At 44.1% G+C, this 21,055-nt stretch overlaps 1 protein-coding gene across 1 annotated transcript in view; it reads left to right on the top strand.

Moving 5' to 3' along the window:
* LOC141091512 (uncharacterized) overlaps positions 1 to 18,794 on the top strand; it is a 51,036-nt gene extending 32,242 nt beyond the window's left edge. The window contains exon 7 of the mRNA XM_073577141.1: positions 18,155 to 18,794. Within this exon, the coding sequence (XP_073433242.1) occupies positions 18,155 to 18,668 (514 nt within the window). The 3' untranslated portion in view covers positions 18,669 to 18,794. The remainder of the gene's footprint in view (positions 1 to 18,154) is intronic.
* The last annotated feature ends 2,261 nt before the right edge of the window (positions 18,795 to 21,055 follow it).

The raw sequence follows: 21,055 nt of genomic DNA, 5'->3' as shown, positions 1-21,055 counted from the left end.
GCTTCACGTGATCGCGGGTCACCGGTTCGTTGGCATGATAACCGGAGGTCTGGAGACCACTGTGGTTGTCAGTGCCGGCTTGCTGTGAGCGCCACCCGGTGATCGGCCCTCATAGTATGTGAGTAATTCTGTCCTATAGAGGCGGAGATCTGATCGTCGTCTCTATGTAGCAGAGGCGATCGGGTTATGTCAGCTTCTCGTCTCCCATGGACACTATGGAAGCATGCCAAAAGTGAAAAAAAAAATGTTTTTAAAAATAAAAGAAATATAAAAGTACAAATCACCCCCTTTTTGCCCCACATATTAGATATCGCCGAGTTCAGAATCGCCCGATCTATCTATAAGAAAAAAGGAATAACCCAATTGCTAAACGGCGTACCGAGAGGAAAACAAAACGCCAGAATTACATTTTTTTGGTTGCTGCAATGTTGCATTGAAATGCCATAACAGACGATCAAGAGAGTGGTATCATTAAAAACATCAGCTCGGCGCGTAAAAAAAAAGCCCTCACCCGACCCGAGATCACGAAAAATGGAGACTCTACGGCCCTCGGAAAATTGCGCAATTTTTTAATTTTTTTTTTTAGCAAACTTTGGAATTTTTTTTCACCACTTAGATAAAAGAGAACCTACACATGTTTGGTGTCTATGAACTCGTAATGACCTGGAGAATCACAATGGCAGGTCAGATTTTGCATTTATTGAACCAAACAAAATAAATGTGAGATTGCACTTTTTTTGCAATTTCACCGCGCTTGGAATTTTTTTCCCATTTTCGAGTACACGACATGGTAAAACCAATGGTGTCGTTCAAAAGTACAACTCGTCCCGCAAAAGTGCACTAGCCTGGGTTCATAGAGGTGACAGTGAGGGACTAGGCACGTGACGGCAGTGGGTGGAAGAACCTGTATGGGGCGTTAGGGACAGACACAGATTGGTGTCAGGAGTTGTCCCATCCCCCGATCATTAGGGCCTTCCTCTTCGTTTTCTATCCCGCTGTATTTATATGCTTTGTCATCTGCCGGACTTACCTGTGTCCGAGCGTGACATTATAACGGACCTGCACCATTTTCCGGAGTTCTTATGGCTCAAGCTGAAGTTTTTGCAAGCCTTATCCAGACCCTCACAAATGATGTTACTGAGTTGCGGTCATAGATGGTGCAGAACCTTCAGCAGATGTCTGGGTTCTTGGTGTCGGCTCACGCCCTGGCTAGACCATAACCCAAAACATCTCTCCCTGACAGGTTCTTTGGAGGGAGAGAAAAAAGTATGGTTTTCAAAGAAGCCTGCAAATTATATTTCAGGCTCCCCCTTGTTCCTCAGGGAGTAAGGAGCAACAAGTGGGGATTGTAGTCTTCCTTCTTAATGATCCCCAGTTCTGGGCCATCTCAATGCCGATCGACTCACCTGCAGGTCAATGGGAGGAGCGCAGTGTCAGAGCAGAGGGAGTCACACCCTTAAAATGAGCTATTCAAAAAAAAAACCTGACCAGCACCTCCTAAGTGTGATTAGGTGCAAGCTGTAGTGACTGCAAATTATGTATAAAAAAAAGCCCAGCAGCACTCTGTGAATGCCAAGACCTATAGTGTCAATGGAAATAACTTCCAACTGCATTGTCCCTCAGCTAGATTTATTTACAAAAAAAGCAAAGGTTCTTAGCACATAAATTGGCCGAATCATGTGGGTCCGTCAACCACGGCAAGGTGACACTTTTCTGACGGGTCCTATCATAACCCTTCCTTATCCTACAGTACATGCCTGTCATGATCCATGCTGGATCAGGACTGATATAAAGCACAGGTAACCTTTTTTTTTTCCTAAGCTGTGCTTTAGGTGTTTTTGCCCCCGGTGGCCATTAGGATTATTGCACTGTGGTGTTGTTTGTTCTAAGTTTGCCCCCGGTGGTGGTGAGCGTCATTGCACTCTAGTTTATTTTGTTTAGTGCACATGATTATAATGCAGGTGTGATTGCTGGCTCTACTATAAAAGAGTCACAGGTGTTGCAATCAGTGTTGGTGATAGTGTTCATTTCAACCATGTTCATTTCAACCATCCTTGGTGGAGGAAGGATCTAGAGAGAGGTCCTGGCAGCTCAGTCAGAGCCCTGGTGTGAAAGGAGTCATAGGGGATTTCCTGGTAACTCTGACAGAGCTTGGTGTCAGCGATTCAGGAGGAGAGCTGCATGCTGGTGGTGGACTCTGTTGCCAGGAACAAGTGCAACAGAGTAAAGCTAAGTTGTGTTTCCCCGTTGTGTTTTCTCCTTAGTGTGTATTAGTACAGTGGTGGGGCCAGTGCCTGCGCCACCCAGCTTCCTAGCAAGGGATAGGTGTAGGGTGTGCCAGGGCGACAGGTTCGTGATCGGCGCCCGGTGCGGAACCGGCATAGGGAACGTTAGGAGCGTTAGGGACACTGACTTAGGGGAGTGCAGGAGGTCTCCACGTCCCCTTTCCCTATCGCAGGGCCCACCGTTGTAACTGTTTCCCTACCCCTTGTCTTGTTTTAGTTACCGGCCTGCGAGCCGTGTCACACAGGACAGTATCACGTGCCACGTCCTATTGTTTTAGTTACCGGCCTGCGAGCCGTGTCACACAGGACGGGTCCACGTGACAATGCCACTTTCGGGATAAAAAGCCTACAATAATGGACAAGATGTTCTCAACCAATTCTACTTACCCATTCAAATTGTAGGCTTGCAGCCCAAGAGAGACATGTTTGTCCATTATTGTAGTGATCTGATCAACTTCAAGCAAGACCTGGGCATTGGTTGTAGACAAGTCGGGGCCAGTATTTCCTAGCCTGACAAAGTTACTGAGAATGTTTGATGGTAGAAAAACCTCAAGTGAAAAAGTATTAGGCTAAAGGCAGCCATACATATTAGATGGGTGTCGCTGAATAATGCATAAACTAATTACTCAACGTACTATCTCGGCGGTGTCTCCCATATACAGGATCGCTCGTTCAGCTAAATGAGTGCTGCATTGTTCTTTATGAGAAAGCCACCAAGAAACGTTTTTTTTCCAGTGGCTTATCTTCAGGAGAATATACAGCGGTTAGCAGTCTGAAATTGGACATGCGCAATCAACATCTTCCCCTCACGTTAGTGATGTCTAAAGCCGTCGATGTCGGCAAATTTGGCCGGCATTAGTCTAAAGGGCCCTTTACACAGCGATATCGCTAACGCGTCACCAATTTTGTAACGCAGCAGAGATATCGCTAGTGATATCGCTACATGTGATACCTCTGACCGGGCTCCCCACTGGCTATCGCTGATCGCGCGAGATCGGCCTGGTCCATTTCTCGTCGTCTGCTTCCTGCTGGTGCCGACGAGCGAGCCATGGACGCAGGCGGAAGACGGTCACCCTCGCCGCGTCTGAAAGGTAAGAGCGACTGCTGCTGCATCGCTAGTGAGATCTGCCTGTGTGGCAGCTCACTAGCGACCATTTAGCGATGCACTAGCGATCCTGACCGGGTCGTATCGTGGTCGGGATTGCTGGTGCATCGCTAAATGTAAAGGGGCCTTAAGGTATATGGGGGCCTTAAAATCGATTGTACCGATTGTGATTTTGTCATTCGTTATAACTGATTAGTATCAAGACTAATAAATACTGACCACAGGACCAGCTGGGAAAAATCCAACATAATGTGTTGGACAATTTTCAGCAGCTTTCATATGAAGTGGCCAATAATCTTGGTTAAGAAATTTAAGTCCACAGATCAAGTCAGAAATACCAGATGCCGATTTGGTGTTTTATCTTAATTCAGACTGACCACTGACCAATCAATTAAAACAAGTTAAGAAAGCTAAAATCTCTAGTCTATGGCAAGGCTTAAAGGATTGTAATCTAGTCAGGACCTCAGTCTACTGGTTACCTGACCTGGCTATAGACCATTTCTAGTACGACGTAGAACAGGCTGTTCAGAGTATTAGTTCTTCCATCTAATTTGTGGCAACTGTGAGAAACTATCCTGTCCGCGTGGGCCAATATTCCAGCTGTGATTTCAACAGTTAATGGAATCTATAACATGACACATTGCTATGATTCTGAAACCAAAGGAGGTCCAAGCAGCTTCTAAATGGGTATCTATAATAAAGTGGCCATTTAATACACTTTAGTCACCTCCACACGCATGTTGTGAGTATCCATTTACAATTGATGATTAGGACGATACTATACATCATGTAAGTTTTTATTTTGCTTTCAGTCCTCCATGTTTTGCACAGGTTCCTTAGGTACGGAACAATCGCTGCTAAAGTTTCCTTTGAGAGACCATGGTTTTGAATGACCCACCAGCGATGGACAAGCACAGAAACCTCATGGCTGCAGATATATTAGACCTCACTCTTGAGATAATCTACTTGATAACAGGAGAGGTGAGAGATCCACATGACATCACTATTATTAATAAAACAGGTCAGCGATGGGAAAGGTGAAGGATTTATTAGAATACATAGTGGGGAAAATAAGTATTTGATACACTGATGATTTTGCAAATTTTCCCCCTTCAGAGAATGGAGAGGTCTCTAATTTTTATCGTAGGTACACTTCAACTCTGAGAGACAGAATATAAAAAAAATCCTGAAAATCACATTGTATGATTTTTACATAATTAATTTGCATTTTATTGCAGGAAATAAGTATTTGATACAATAGAAAAACAGAACTTAATATTTGGTCCAGAAACCTTTATTTGCAGTTACAGAGGTTGGACGTTTCCTGTAGTTCTTGACCAGGTTTGCACACGGGGCAGGAGGGGTTTTGGCCTCCTCCTCTTTGCAGATCTTCAGATCTTTCAGTTTTCTGGGGCTGTCGCTGGACAACATTGAATTTCAGCTCCCTCCAATGATTTTCTATTGGGTTCAGGTCTGGAGACCGGATAGGCCACTCCAGGACCTTCTAATGCTTCTTACGGAGCCTCTCCTTAGTTGCCCTGGCTGTGTTTTTCAGGTCATTGTCATGCTAGAAGACCCAACCAGGACCCATCTTCAATGCTCTTAACGAGGGAAGGAGGTTGTTTGCCAAAACTTTGTGATACATGTCTCCATCTATCCTTCCTTCAATATGGTGCAGTCGTCCTGTCCCCTTTGCAGAACAGTACCCCCAATGTATGATGGTTTCCCCCACCATGCTTCACATCTGGGATGGTGTTATTGGGGTTGTACTCATCCTTCCTCCAAACATGATGAGTGGAGTTGAGACCAAAATAGAACTTTTTTGGTTTCATCTGACCACGTGACCTTCTCCCATGCCTCCTCTGGATCGTGATTGCGTAGTATGTTACTAACGGTAATGTTTGAGACTGTGGTCCTAGCTCTCTTCAGGCCATTGACCAGATCCTCCAGTGTAGGGCTGAGCTGATTCCTGACCTTTCTCAGAATCATCCTTACCCCATGAGGCGAAATCTTAAATGGAGCCCTAGACAGAGGAAGACTGACCGCTCTTCCATTTTCTAATAATTGTTGCCTTCTCACCTAGCTGCTTGCCTACTGTCGTGTAGTGCATTCCAGCCTTATGTAGGTCTACAATTTTGTCCCTGGTGTCCTTAGAGAGCTCTTTGGTCTTGGCCATGATGGAGGGGTTGGAGTGTGATTGTGTGTGTGATCAGGTGTCTTTCATACAGGTAACGAGTTCAAACAAGTGCAATTAATACAGGTAATGAGTGCAGAGTTGGAGACTAACAGGTCTGTGAGAGCAGCATTCTTGCTGGTTGGTCGGTGATCAAATACTTAATTCATGCAATAAAATGCAATTGAATTATTTAAAAATCCTACAATGTGATTTTCTGTTTTTATTTTTAGATTCTGTCTTTCACAGGTGAAGTGTACCTCAGAAAAAAATTACAGATGTGAAAACTTGCAAAATCTGCAAAGATTCAAATACTTATTTTACCCACTGTATATAATGATCATTATCTTGCCACACACAGGATTACACAGTAGTAAAAAAGCCATCCGGCAACAGAGAGACCCCCCACATGTCAAAAGAAGGGAGCAAGACCCAGAGCGACATCACCGAGACGCCGCTTCCATCTCTGATACATGAACAAAAGATTCTAGAACTTACCAACAAGATCACCGAGCTGCTGACCGGAGAGGTGAGCGCTGCCGGGAACGCTGGGAAATTATTATACAGTGATGGCGGATGATGGTATCATTGTGTGTGTGTCAGGTTCCTTTAAGGTGTCAGGACGTCACTGTCTATTTCTCAACGGAGGAGTGGGAGTATTTAGAAGGACACAAGGATCGATATAAAGATATCTTGATGAAAGATCACCAGTCCATCACATCCCTGGAGACGGAGAGACCTTTACTGATTAAAGAAGAGATAACAGGTTGGTGGATCACCTACTATATAGTCACCAATCATCTGATTGTTAAGGTATAAATAATTTATTCAGTCATTGTTTTTATTCCTTACAGATGGATCAAGTATGGGAACTTCGCTAGAAGCGTGTCCTTATCTTATTTATTCCCATGAGTTTCCAGAAAAAATGCCAATTGCCCAGCTGGATCATCAGGTATATTGAGCTTCAATTTCTGCAAATTACCGTATTTTTCGCTTTATAAGACGCTCCGGATTATAAGACGCACCCCAAATTTTGAGGAGAAAAATAGGAAAAAAACTTTATTTTTAATAAAATGGTGGTGCATCTTATAATCCATGCGTCTTATTGCTTTCCAGGGGTGGTGATGGAGGAGGCCGGAGTGGAACATTGCTGCTGGGATGAGGGGGTGTTTTGATGTGCAGCGTGCCGCTGCCGGTGTCTGTTACTGCCGCCGCCCTCTGTCCCCTGATGCTTGCCACCACCGCCACGCTCTGTCCCCCGGTGCCTGCTTGCCACCACCGCCGCACTCTGTCCCCCAGTGCTTGCCACCACCGCCACGCTGTCCCCCGGTGCCTGCTTGCCACCACCGCCGCGCTCTCCCCCGGTTCTTACCGCCACCACCATGCTCTGTCCCCCGGTTCTTACCACCACGCTCCTATCCCCCGGTGTTTGCCGCCATCGCCGCGCTCTGTCCCGTTCTGAGGGACATCTCTCGGGAGATGAGATTTCAGTGCCGAGATGTCCGTCTGCGCATGCGCGGCGGCCATTTTCCAGGAAGAAAGCAGGCATGGAGCGACAGAGACCCCCCACGCTGAACGGGACAGAGCGCGGCGGCGGCGGTGGGGCGGAAGAAACCACCGGGGGACAGGAGCGCGGCGGTGGCGGACAGCGCAGCGGCAGCATCAGGGCACAGAGTGCCGCGGCAAGTACCCTCAGTGGCAGCGCAAATGTATATCCTCTTTGTAAGACGCACCCCCTTTTTCCCCTCAATTTTGGGGGAAAAAAAGTGCGTCTTACAAAGCGGAAAATACGGTAGTTATAGATTGACATAGTAAGCTAATGGTAAACTCCTCCAGCCGTCATGGAGTATACTCTATGCTCTTTTATTTTTTTTATTTTCAGGGGGGGTTTATATGTTAGGTAATGGCTACAAATGAGTTCTGAATATCAACAGACTGAATGTCGGTTCCAAGCAGAAATACAAAGTGAACAGGTGTAAGCTAAGAGAGCCTTTCATGAACTCATTTTCTGCTCCACCAGTTGAGAGTTCCCCTTCCGTTCTCCCTCTGGTGGTGACAGGAGGTAGTGCTGCTGGTTTAAGTGGTAGTGATCTGCCACCTGATGAGGAAGATAACGATTGGATCTCTTGAGTATCAAACTGGATATAAGACAGCCGACGCCCTATCCGGGTGCTTGTGATTCAGTCTGCTTCTCAGGTCCTGGACTTCAGCTCTCTTCCAGTCTTCTCAAGTTAAGTTTGTTTTTTGCTAATGTTCACACTTGCGCTTGTTAGTCAATTCAGTTTGTTGTGTAACCAGCCTGCCCCTGCTGGGGCTATGCTGAATTTCTACTCCTATTAATCAGTATTTGCCAATCTGCTTTTTGTTCCTTATTAGATTGGCCTCTTTTTTGCTATGTCTCAGAATATTTCTGAGTGCTGATATAGGTTTAGAAGTCTAGTGACTTCAGGGTTAATTTTGCTATCAGAAGTGTTGGACAATATTTTTGTAGGTTGTTTTTGGCAGATTGCAGACAGTGTCTTTCCATTTCTGTCCTTTTTATTTAGCCGGGCCCCATCGTTTGCTCAGCCTATTTTCCTGCCTTTGTTTGTATTTTCATCTTGCTTCACCGTCAATATATGTGGGGGGCTGTCTTTCCTTTGGGGACTGCTCTGGGGCAGTTAGTTTTCCTCTTTTCCTGCTTTAGGCTTATGTAGTTCTCCGGTTGTGACGAGGCGTCTAGGACCAACGTAGGAACGCTCCACAACTGCTTCTAGTTGTGCGGTTAAGATCAGGGATCTGCAATCTGCATAGTTACCAACTTCTCTGGTTTTCTGAGACTTAGCTTCTTGTCTTGTTTTTCCTCCTCGGTTTCCCATTCATAACAGAATCACCAGCCATACCGCAGATTCTAGGGTACTCAAAAGCAGGAAAGAATTGTTAGAGAAAGGAAAAAAAGTGTCAGAATTTTTTTTTTTTTTTTTTATTATGTATTTTTTCCTCTTTTTCTCTGGGGCCGTAGGAGGATTTTTTTTTTTTTCCTAATGGAGATTAAGCAACTGTCTGATCGTGTGGAGCAGCATGCTGCTGAAGTGCAGGGAATTTCCGCCTACCTTATTCAGTCATATGCTGCTGAACCCAAGATCCCTACTCCTGATGTGTTTTCTGGGGATCGGTCTAAATTTCTGAATTTTAAGAATAATTGTAAATTATTTCTTGCTTTGAAGCCTAACTCATCGGGGAGCTCTGTGCAGCATGTTAAAATTGTCATCTCCTTGCTGCGCGGCGATCCCCAAGATTGGGCTTTTTCTCTGACACCTGAAAATCCTATTCTGACTAATGTGGATGCATTTTTTCAGGCCTTGGGGTTGTTGTATGATTAACCTAGTGCCGTTGATCAAGCTGAGAGAACCCTGTTGGCATTAAACCAGGGTCAGGATTCTGCAGAGTTGTACTGTCAAAAATTCCGAAAGTGGGCGGTCCTTACTACATGGAATGATAGTGCATTGGCAGCTCTCTTTCGGAAAGGTTTATCAGAGACCGTAAAGGATGTTATGGTGGTATTTCCTGTTCCCTCTGGTCTGGATGGCTCTATGTCATTAGCCATTAAAGTTGCTCGTCGTTTACGTGAACGTAAAACTACACGGAAGGCGCTGCCACCTTTTGAACAAATGTCTGAACCTATGCAATGTGATGGGGTTTTGTCTAGGGCGCAACGTCGGGAGTTTAGAAGGCGTAATAAGCTGTGTTTTTTCTGTGGAGACGCCTCTCATACTATTTCTGTCTGCCCTAAATGAGAGAAACGTTTTGCACACACATTTGCTATGGGCAGTATACAACCTAAGTTCCTTTTGGCAATTACTCTGATCTGCTCCTTGTCCACATTTTCCACTAAGGCTTTTGTGGATTTAGGAGCAGCTCTGAATCTGATGGATTTGGACTTTGCTAAACGTTGTGGTCTGTCCATGACGCCTCTGCAGATGCCTATTCCTTTAAGGGGTATTGATGCCACTCCTTTGGCAGAGAATAAACCCCAGTTTTGGACCCAGGTGATAATGCGAGTTGCCCCAGACCACCAAGAAAAAAAGTGTAAATTTTTGGTGCTGCATAATTTGCATGATACTATTGTTCTGGGGTTCCCCTGGTTGCAAACTCATAACCCAGTTTTGGATTGGAAATCTGTGTCTGTGGTGAGTTGGGGTTGTCAGTGTGTTCTCTGGGACGCTCCTGTTTTCTCCACCTCTCCTAAGTCTCATGATATTCCTGATTATCTGGCTGATTTCTCTAATGTTTTTAGTGAGAGTAAGTCTGCGTCTTTGCCTCCTCATAGGAGTTATGAGTTACGTGCAATTGAGTTGATGCCTGGGTGTAAATTTCCCAAGGGTCGGCTTTTCAACTTATCTGTACCCGAACATGATGCTATGCGATCCTATATTAAGGAGTCGTTGGAGAAGGGTCATATTAGACCATCCTCGTCACCTTTAGGCGCTGGTTTTTTTTTTTTGTGGCCAAGAAAGATGGTTCATTAAGACCGTGTATTGATTATCGTTCCCTTAACAAGATGACGGTTAAATATCAGTACCCGTTACCTCTGATGTCTGATTTATTCTCCAGAGTTAAGAGTGCCTGCTGGTTTACTAAGCTTGACCTCAGGGGGGCGTATAATCTTATTCGCATCAAGCACGGGGATGAATGGAAGATGGCGTTTAATACTCCGGAGGGACATTTTGAGTACCTGGTGATGCCTTTTGGGCTCGCTAATGCCCCTTCTGTCTTCCAGTCCTTTATGAATGATATTTTCCGAGACTTTGTGGATAAGTTTTTGATCATTTATCTGGATGTTATTTTGATCTTTTCCAGTGATTGGGATTCTCATGTGGAACATGTCCGGACTGTGTTCCGGGAGGGAGAATTCCCTGTTTGTTAAGGGATCGAAATGCCTCTTTGATGTACAGAGGATTTCATTTTTGGGATTTATTTTGTCTCCGTCGACTATTCAAATGGACCCAGCCAAGGTACAGGCCATTTATGATTGGGTTCAGCCTACTTCTTTGAAGGCTCTTCAGAAGTTTTTGGGTTTTTCTAATTTCTATCGTAAATTTATAAGTAATTTTTCTAGTATTGTCAAACCACTGACTGATCTGACCAAGAAGGGAGCTGATGTGCTGAATTGGTCTCCTGAAGCTGTCTCAGCATTTCAGGAGCTTAAGCGGAGATTTACTTCAGCTCCAGTTTTACGGCAACCTGATGTCTCACTTCCATTTCAAGTGGAGGTGGACGCTTCTGAGATTGGTGCAGGAGCTGTGTTGTCCCAAAAAGACCCTATGACTTCTAAGATGAATCCCTGTGCCTTCTTTTCTCGAAAGTTCTCCCCATCTGAACGCAACTATGACGTGGGGAATCGGGAATTGTTGGCCATGAAATGGGCATTTGAGGAGTGGAGACATTGGCTGGAGGGAGCTAGACATTAATTTGTGGTCCTCATCGATCACAAGAATCTGATTTATCTGGAGTCGGCCAAACGCTTGAATCCTAGACAGGCTAGATGGGCCTTGTTTTTCACGCGTTTGAATTTTGTGGTCTCTTTTCTTCCGGGCACTAAGAATGTTAAGGCAGACGCCCTTTCTAGGAGTTTCTTTGCTGATTCTCTTAATGTGACCGAGCCTACTACTATCCTAGGTGAGGGGGTAGTTCTTTCTGCCATTTCTCCCGATTTGAGACGCACCCTGGAGGAATTTCAGGAGGATAAACCTGAGCGTTGCCCTATGGGAAGATTGTATGTTCCTGACCAGTGGAGAAAGAGAGTGATGTTTGAAGTCCATTGCTCCACATTGGCTGGTCATCCGGATATTTTTGGTACCAGAGATTTGGTGAGTCGGTCGTTTTGGTGGCCTGCCTTTCTCGTGATGTCAGGAATTTTGTACAGTCCTGTGGGACTTGTTATCGGTCTAAACCCTGTTCTCGTTCTAGTGGGTTGCTGATGCCCCTGCCGGTGCCCAAGAGGCCATGGACCCATAGCTCAATGGATTTTATTTCTGATCTTCCTGTCTCTCAGAGAATGACTGTTATCTGGGTGATTTGTGATAGATTTTCGAAGATGGTCCATCTTGTACCACTCCCAAAGTTGCCATCTTCCGCTGAGTTGGTGCCCTTGTTTTTACAACAGGTGGTTCGGTTACACGGGATTCCTGAGAACATTGTGTCCGATAGAGGGGTCCAGTTTGTTTCCAGATTTTGGAAAGCCTTTTGTTCCAATCTGGGAATTCAGTTATCCTTCTCCTCCGCGTTTCATCCCCAGACCAATGGACAGACTGAGAGAACAAACCAGACCCTGGAGTCTTATTTAAGATGTTTTATATCTGCTGATCAAGATGATTGGGTCTCATTTTTGCCCTTGGCCGAATTTGCGCTGAACAGTAGCGCTAGTTCTGCCACTCTGATGTCACCCTTTTTCTGTAATTTTGGGTTTCATCCTCGATTCTCTTCAGGGCAAGTGGAATCTTCGTCCTGCCCAGGTGTGGACACTGTGGTTGTGAGAATGCAGCTGTGGTTGTGAGAATGCAGCAGATATGGGACCAAGTGGTGGATAAGTTGTCACTCTCTCAGGAAAAGGCCCAGTGTTTTTCCAACCGGCGTAGGACCATTGGTCCCCAGTTTAAAGTGGGTGATATGGTTTGGTTGTCGTCTAAGAATATTCCTATGAAGGTTGCATCTCCAAAATTTAAGCCAAGATTTATTGGACCTTATAAGATTTTGGAGATTCTTAATCCTGTTTCTTTTCGATTGACTCTTCCAGTTACGTTGAAAATCCATAACGTATTTCACAAGTCACTGTTGAAGAGGTTTGTTGAGCCAGTAGTTCTTGTGGGCGGCACCTCCTGATCCTGTATTGGTTAAAGGCAATGTGGAATATGAGGTAGAGAAAATATTGGATTCTCGTTTGGTTAGACGGAGACTCCAGTATTTGGTCAAATGGAAGGGTTATGGCCAGGAGGATAATTCTTGGGTCTCTGCCTCTGATATTCATGCCAATAAATTATTTCGTGCTTTTCACCGGGCCCATCCTGATCGGCCTGGTGGCATGGATGAGGGTTCGGTGACCCCCTCCTCAAGGGGGGGGGTACTGTCATGAACTCATTTTCTGCTCCACCAGTTGAGAGTTCCCCTTCCGTTCTCCCTCTGGTGGTGACAGGAGGTAGTGCTGTTGGTTTAAGTGGTAGTGATCTGCCACCTGGTGAGGAAGATAATGATTGGATCTCTGGAGTAGTAGACTGGATATAAGACAGCCGACGCCCTATCCGGGTGCTGGTGATTCAGTCTGCTTCTCAGATCCTGGACTTCAGCTCTCTTCCAGTCTTTGTTTTTTGCTAATGTTCACACTTGCGCTTGTTGGTCAATTCAGTTTGTTGTGTAACCAGTGTGCCCCTGCTGGGGCTATGCTGAATTTCCACTCCTATTAATCAGTATTTGCCAATCTGCTTTTTGTTCCTTATTAGATTGGCCTCTTTTTTGCTCTGTCTCAGAATATTTCAGAGTGCTGATATAGGTTTAGAAGTCTAGTGACTTCAGGGTTAACTTTGCAATCAGAAGTGTTGGACAATATTTTTGTAGGTTTTTTGGCAGATTGCAGACAGTGTCTTTCCTTTCCTCTCCTTTCTAGTTAGCCGGGCCGCATCGTTTGCTCAGCCTATTTTCCTGCCTTTGTTTGTATTTTCATCTTGCTTCACCGTCAATACATGTGGGGGGCTGTCTTTCCTTTGGGGTCTGCTCTGGGGAAGTTAGTTTTCCTCTTTTCCTGCTTTAGGCTTATGTAGTTCTCCGGTTGTGACGAGGCGTCTAGGACCAACGTAGGAACGCTCCACGACTGCTTCTAATTGTGCGGTTAAGATCAGGGATATGCATAGTTACCAACTTCTCTGGTTTTCTGAGACTTTGCTTGTTGTCTTGTTTTTCCTCCTCGGTTTCCCATTCATAACAAGAGCCACTCTATATGTAAATAACAAATTAAAGCTGCACTCTGAAACGCTGTAGTATGCAAACTTTTAATATATGAAATTGGAATTGCATTACGGCTATAGAAAATACATTAAAAATGAAGGTACTTAGCACATAAATTAGCCAATTCATGTGTGCCCAACAGCCAACGACAAGGCGTACTACTTCTGCTGGGCCCCTACCTAACATGACATTTCTCCTGGGCTAAAAGCCTACGGTAACGGGTTTACCACAACAGAGAAGACCATAGCATTTGATTTCTCCTACTTCTGCACTGATTAGAAGCATTTCACCTTCATATTAAGAGCTCCTGGAAGCTTTCCTGCATTTAGGCTTTCAGCTGTGCACTGTTAGCCACTCCCATCTTCTATATAATCTGGGCCCTGGCTAGCACTCATTGTCAGAAGCTTATGCTGCATGGCTGGAGGTTGTTATTGGAGAACGCGTTTGGTGGATTTATGTGTGACCGTTGCTAGGTTTCGAGTGTGTGATAATTCCCTTTCTTGTCTTACTTTGGTTTAACCCCATCCTCCACTCCCTTGTGCATTCCTCTGTTGTTTATATGAATACATTTGTATGTTTTGGAATTTTCCTTTCTCCCTGTTCATATTACCTTGTTAGTCTGGTTGGTATATTACGGTACGCTACTACTCCCCTCTTCCTTGGGTAGGGGAAGGGTACAGTCTGAGGGCAGATTCAGGAGATAAGGCAAGGTATGTGGACCCGGCATCTTCACCATCAGAAGAAATCTGGGGAACAGGACGAGCTAGGGCGCCCCTAGCGGTAGGGACAGGGAAGGAACCCCTTGTCCTGGAACACCCGACAACAGAGTCGTGACACCTAAAATCATGTGGGCAAGTAGGATCAAGCTTTGTTTAAAATTGCCGTATGCTGATGGGTGGAGTGTTCAGTCAGGAGTGTATTAAAAATGTCAAGAGACTGATCATCACTTCCAAACATAAAGACAAATGTGAACAGGTGCAAGGAAATAGAGAAACTTTATATGTAACTAACAAATTTAATAACAGCTTCAATTTGTCTCAACAAGCCGTCGAAATATTGTTAGTATGTTTCATACTAAAGTCACACTAAAAGACCACTCCTCCCCGGGAGTGATTAAAGGAGTTGTACACTACTCAGACAACCACTTCTCAATTAACATACTTCCCCAAGGAAAATAAAAACAGGCTGTACTCACCTCTGGTGCCGGCACCATTCCAGCAATGTCGACATCAGGTCTTCCTTGACCTAGTGATGTCATGTGTCCTGCTGCCAATCAGTGGCCACTAATGGGCCAACTTCACTCTCGCTTACATTGGATGAAGCTGAGATCCAGAAGAAGTGAGAGCTGCTTCTCCCCGACTTCTTCCAGGTGTCGGGTATATCCGAAGGAAGAGAGAGTGAAGAGGCCCATCAGTGGCCAATGATTGGCATCAAGACGCGCATGACTTAAGGCTTCTTTACTGTAAAGGCGGTCATGTTGCTTATCTGAGAACTGGTATTAATACTCACAGATGTCCTCTTCAGCGTAGACTTAAATCATTTCCTGCAACATAATGACAAAACCGTTTCGATTAGTGTGTACAATAATTGGGTAAATGTCGATGCTGGCGGTCCATCATTTGAGGAGATCTTTCTACCTTCAGAAAAAAATGGTCCACATTTTCTAGAGATTTTGACCTTTGCCTGGTTATAAAATAATTAAAACTCACTTTTTTGTTTTTTTTCTCATTTCCTTTGTGTGATCCTTTCAGAAAAGTTATGGTGAAATGACGAGTGGTCTCGAAAAGGTCATATCTGTGAAAGGTAAGAGCCTATCAATTGATCTGGTGTTTTATGTATATCGCATGGAATTTCTCTTCAATTGACTTGAATCAGTTGATATCAACATTTACTGTAAGGTTAAGTGGAATATTATTTGATAATTATTTACTTCTTTTTTTTTTTTATAAGAAATCCAAAAAATGTTTTCCTAATAACTAACATTATTGCAAAGAGATCCACACTTATAATATTTGGCTAAAGAGTCTCTAAAGAACGTAATTCGGCCTTAATAGAAATTCACTGATAACGAGTGGAGGAATTTGTGAGGAATTGAAACACAATCTATTGGAAAGTTGTTCCTCTGTTCACATAATGGTTATTTAAGAATGCACGAGCCCCTAAACCTGGCAAAACACAGCAAATCCCATTAAATCAAGCTGGGTCACATAACGCCTTTGCACAATACTTTTTCTTAGCCATATTGTCAGTCAAGACTGAACCAAACATATTTTAAAAAATCTTGTGAAGACCCAAAGGATGTACTCGATGTTCAGCACAGTACATCCAGTAACGTACAGCATATCCAATAAAGTCATTGATGGTTTACTGGTGAGCAAAGCTGTCTTATAGTTGTGAACATAGCCACCTTATAGCGGTGGGCATAGCTGCCTTATAGCGGTGAGCGTAGCTGCCTTGTAGCGGTGAGCATAGTTCCCTTATAGCGGTGAGGATAGCTGCCATCCCAACAGTTGACCCATATTTAATGCCTGGCATCTTTCAGCACACCCTACGATGATGCCACAGCACAAGAGAGCGGGCCACTTACTGCACTAATGGTACCGTCCTGGTACTATTCCTTTCATGACTTTCTTATCTTTCGGGGAGTAGCAGTCACCACTTCATACCTTTTAGAAGACGGTATAATCATCAAGTTGTGTTGCTCATAGAGAGGGACATTCATGGGAGGAAATGAGGCCAACTTCGGTCTCATGGAGCTGCCAAAGCTCTCAGACATGAATGGGAAAACTTTCACCAATATTTTAGACGCCAATACCCTTACATTATTACATCACCATCGTAAGTCAAAATGAACTTGTTCACCAAAATAGGTAACTCGGCAATCATATTGTAACATCACCATTTGAAGACTCCGCAGCAAATGACATCCTAAGCTCTGCTACATATATCCAACCCAGGAGATCAGACCTGGAAACAAGCATCTGACAACACTCCGTAAATAGCGTTCGGCTTCGACATAACAATGATATCACTTGCGATTACACAAGGTCTACCACTTCTGCAAAAATATACATATAGCAGAATTTCAAAAGCTCTCTTATTTTACACTATGAATTTCAATGATCTCAGTACTTTATGCCAACTGATAGCCCTACTTAACCAACCACCGCGTTAGATGCCCCACATATAGTGTCTTGTCCTGATGCCCCGGGACCAGATCCAAGCGGAAACACAAGCACAATATATTAAAAGAAATAAATAAAATGCAAATAATATTTATATGCAAAATTGTATAACCACATTTTATAGTCTTCTTAAAACTCGGACATTGAGTATTACCAGTGTAACCTGGTCCAGCAATGTATTTATTTCATGCCAAGGATTAAGGCTTAATTAGGGTGGTGCACAAAGAATGGTCATGTCATACTCACTCAAAGGGGTGTAAAGGCAGCAGAGCATGTGGTGAACACATGCCTTGTTCTATCAGGAATAGGAGCAGATAGGACTACCCTCAATTGGTCAAGCACCATATTCTAGCCAGGAACACACCAGATCTTCTCTTGGTCAGTGATGGCCTGGGCGGGTTCATATATAATGAAAATCATCTTGGAAAATGCACCTAAAATTGACCCTACATTTATTGTCTGACTGTCTTGAACCCTTACTAATCAAACAAACTAAGAGTAAAAAAACACTTCAGGTTTCCAACTCGCAACTGGTCATCAGACTTCTTCTTAGCTACTCCAAATAAGTACTAAACTTCCTATGTGTATCGCCATCTTCTAAAAAGCAAAATTTCCAGGCAATATTCAGGACACGGTGAACCTGCTGAGCATCACAATACCCGGCTAAAGGACTAAAACTTAAGACATCTTTTGAAGAAAAAAAAAACCCACCCCATTATGAGATTGCCAGTATGCCGCAATCTCAACCAACCAGTTTAGCCTCCAAAACCCTGTTCTGGGAGAAGATACTAAAAACCATGTTCTGAGGGCAGCTTTCCAAACCACGTCTTAGAAGCCTTCATCACAAACCATAGTGAATAAGGTTTTAGTATCCTAGTACCGTTGTTGTTTTGTAGTGCTTGGGTCTTGGTTTTGAATGCAGTCTAAAAGAAATGCATTGAGTTGTCTTCTGTTTTATGGACTGCAGCTGTCCCTTGGTAAAATCAATTAATAGTGGTCCTTGTACCTTTAGCTTTGAAGAGGACCTGTCACTTGTGATTTTACCAATGTAAATGCCAGCTCTCTCCTGAATCCCCGGCATTGACGTGGCCTCCTTTTTCCTTGTATATAAGTAAAAAAAAAGCTATTTTACTAATCTCACCTATTAAAGATGGCAACCAAGGTATTGACTTATAGGGTAGCTACCTCCAATATGTGGAACTAGCTAGATAGTTTTGGACAAGGGAAAACTCGCCTTGAATGTATTCTGATACGACTTGACTGCATGCTCATGTTGCTCACTGTACGGGTTTATGAAAAATCAGTCATTTTGTTCCTAAAAAATTCTGATTCTTTTTTTTTCAGATGAAGACTTGATGAGTGGCTCCCAGGGACCACTCCTTATATCTCCCTTTTATGAACTGGAGTATTATCAGTTCCTGATGGACAGGATTTTTGCATGTTCTGAATGCGGAGAACATTTTAAAAATAAATCTCATCTTGCCATGCACGAGAAAACTCATAGAAATGAAAAGCCATTCCCATGCTCAGAATGTGGGAAATGTTTTAGTAAAAATTCAAGTCTTGTGGATCATCAGAAAAAGCACACAGGAGAGAAGCCGTTTTCATGCCTGGAATGTGGGAAAACTTTTAATAGAAAAGCTTATCTTATAGGCCATCAGAGAACTCACGCAGGGGAGAAACCATTTTCTTGTTCCGAATGTAGTAGAAGTTATAATCACAAATCGAGTCTTATGAAACATCTGACAAATCACACTGGTTTGAAGCCGTATTCATGTTCGGAATGTGGGAAATGTTTTAACCGTAAATCAGGACTTGCGGATCATCTCAGAGTCCACACAGGGGAGAAGCCGTACTCGTGTTTGCTATGTGGGAAATGTTTTAGTCAGAAATCGGGTCTTATTGTACATCGAAGAACTCACATGAAAGAGAAACCAATTTAATGTTCATATTGTAAAAAATATGGCAGGTGTGGAGCTACATTGTAGGACTTGCTGCCACGGAATGTCTTGTGGTTTTCAGGGAATTTAAAAAAAAAATTGTAACGTACAAATAAAATTAAAACAACACCTTGATGTCTAGTTTGTCGTATTATTTTGGACACCATATCCCTTCTATTTGCCATTTGCTCAGTCATCCCTCTACTACAACTCCCATAGAATACGCTTTGCACTTTCCATCTATACCTCCTTATAGTACAACCCATCACCGCCCAATGCCACTCAAAGCTGCGTTATTCGTCGCCTACCACACCTCACATCCTGTTAATTTCCCTCCCTCTTCAGTACAATGTGTAGAAATTCTAAAAAAAAAATATGGGGAATTTTAAAATCGCTACTGAATTAGTCTAGACAACATAGGATAAGGTCAAATGTCCTAAGCGTTTCTGATTCCTACTGATCTACGTCATATTTGAGCCTGCCTGGTATCGGGTCTTGGATTGCGCATGTGCACTGTAAACATTTGACGCATGCGCAGTTAATTAAAGAGCTAAGATCACTTACATTCGTCATGTCATGTATTGAGCAGGGAAAGATTGTGTGGCCGATGTACCGCACAAGTCCAACAAGCCAAGAAATGAAAAAGATTTAAAAAAAAATATATAATCCAGAAAAACCTTTGTTGTAATAGGGCTCTGTGGGGGCCGGGTCATCACTTCCAGGAGTCCTCGTTCTTCATCATGGTGATGATAGTTCTTAAAGACTTCTCCTTTGTAGGACAGGTGACTTTGGGGTAACATTGGTAGAAACACAGAGCCTCGTTCTACTTCCCTAATGACTTTAGCCCATTTGGAGAATAGTACCATTTACTACGACTACTTTTTTGTTCCCCGTCCTTCCACAAGCTTTGTACCCATGTGCATATGGTGTCCTCTGACATCAGCTTTCCCACGTGAAGACTGGCCACATGCTCCTCCCTCCATTAGTGGCCATTTTGAATACAGGAGGGCTGTGCTGTCTGTCAGGAAAAGGAGAACCTGAAATTGTTGTATATTAGTAATGGCCACAAAATCAAGTATTCATACATGTGTGTTTAAAATAACGATAAAGTTATTCTATTTAATTAAAAGGGTTGTCCAATTAAAATAAATGGTCACCTAGGTGATATCTTATAGATTGGAGATGGTCCGTCCCCATTTTATCCCCATTAGAATGGACCGAGAGTGCGTATGCTCAACTACCGCTCCCCTCATACTCTATGTGGATGCTGGATAAATCTTGATGGCCGCCCCATAGGGAATAATTGGAGCTGCAGCAGGAGTTTGAGCACTGACGCTTCACTCCAAGATAAAACTGACCTATAATAAAAGTTACGCATTCTGCTGATCGGTGAGGGGCCTGTCACGGTCACGTATGGCTGGACACAGCGCCTCCAGCAGGGCGGATTTAGATGACACGCGTGACCCTGGATACACTCCTCCAGTAGGGCGAATTTAAATAATAAAATGTGCAGCTGGATACGCCGCCTCCAACAGGCGAATTTCGGAAATACACGTATGTCTGGAAACCCCGCCTCCAGTAAGGCGAATTTAAACAATAAAAGGGAAAACCTGGGTAACAATAACAATGGTGGCCCTGCGATAGGGAACGGGGGACGTGGAGACCTCCTGCACTCCCCTGAGTCAGTGTCTCTACACTCCTAACGTTCCCTAGGCCGGTTCCGCACGGGGCGCCGCTCAGGATACCTTTAAACCCTAGCTCGCCCTCCACCTACCCCTTTCTAGTGTAGTGGACGGTGCGGAAACTAATCCCACCACTGCACTAAACACACATAAGGAAGAGAGACAAAACAGGGGAACACAACTTAGCTTTGCTCTGCGTGCATCTTTTCCTCCGACCGGATCCAACACCATAGTGCAGCCTCTGAGCAACCAAAGTCCACCACCTGCATGCTGCTGTCCAGAAACAGAGTCCAGCTTTCCCACAAAAGAGTCCAGCATCATGAGTCCAGCTTTCCAGCAACTGAGTCCAGCATCATGAGTGCAGCTCTACACCATAGCTGCCACTCCACCAAGCAATGCCAGCCCTCCTCGCAGACACCATAGCTGCCACTCCAGGACTCTCTCTGAGCTGCCCGGGACTCTCCTTCAGCTCCATTCTTCACTCAGGCTTGCTTGTAACTGAGGACTTCACAATATCACTAACAGTGATTACCACACCTGATACTCTTTTATAGAGCAATCACAAGTGTTTTATAATTACGTGCACAAAACTAAAGAAACAGTGCAATGACGCTCACCACCACCGGGGGGCAAATTTAGAACAAAAGACACCACAGTGCAATAATCCTAATGGCCACCGGGAGGCAAAAAACAAACTTTGGCACACAG

This window comes from Dendrobates tinctorius, unplaced genomic scaffold, assembly GCF_039654945.1.
Source record: "Dendrobates tinctorius isolate UK_male_01 unplaced genomic scaffold, ASM3965494v1 ptg000054l, whole genome shotgun sequence".
In the NCBI taxonomy this organism is placed as follows: domain Eukaryota; kingdom Metazoa; phylum Chordata; class Amphibia; order Anura; family Dendrobatidae; genus Dendrobates; species Dendrobates tinctorius.
Note: the sequence above shows the minus strand (reverse complement) of the source record. Positions and strands in the feature narration are given on the sequence as shown.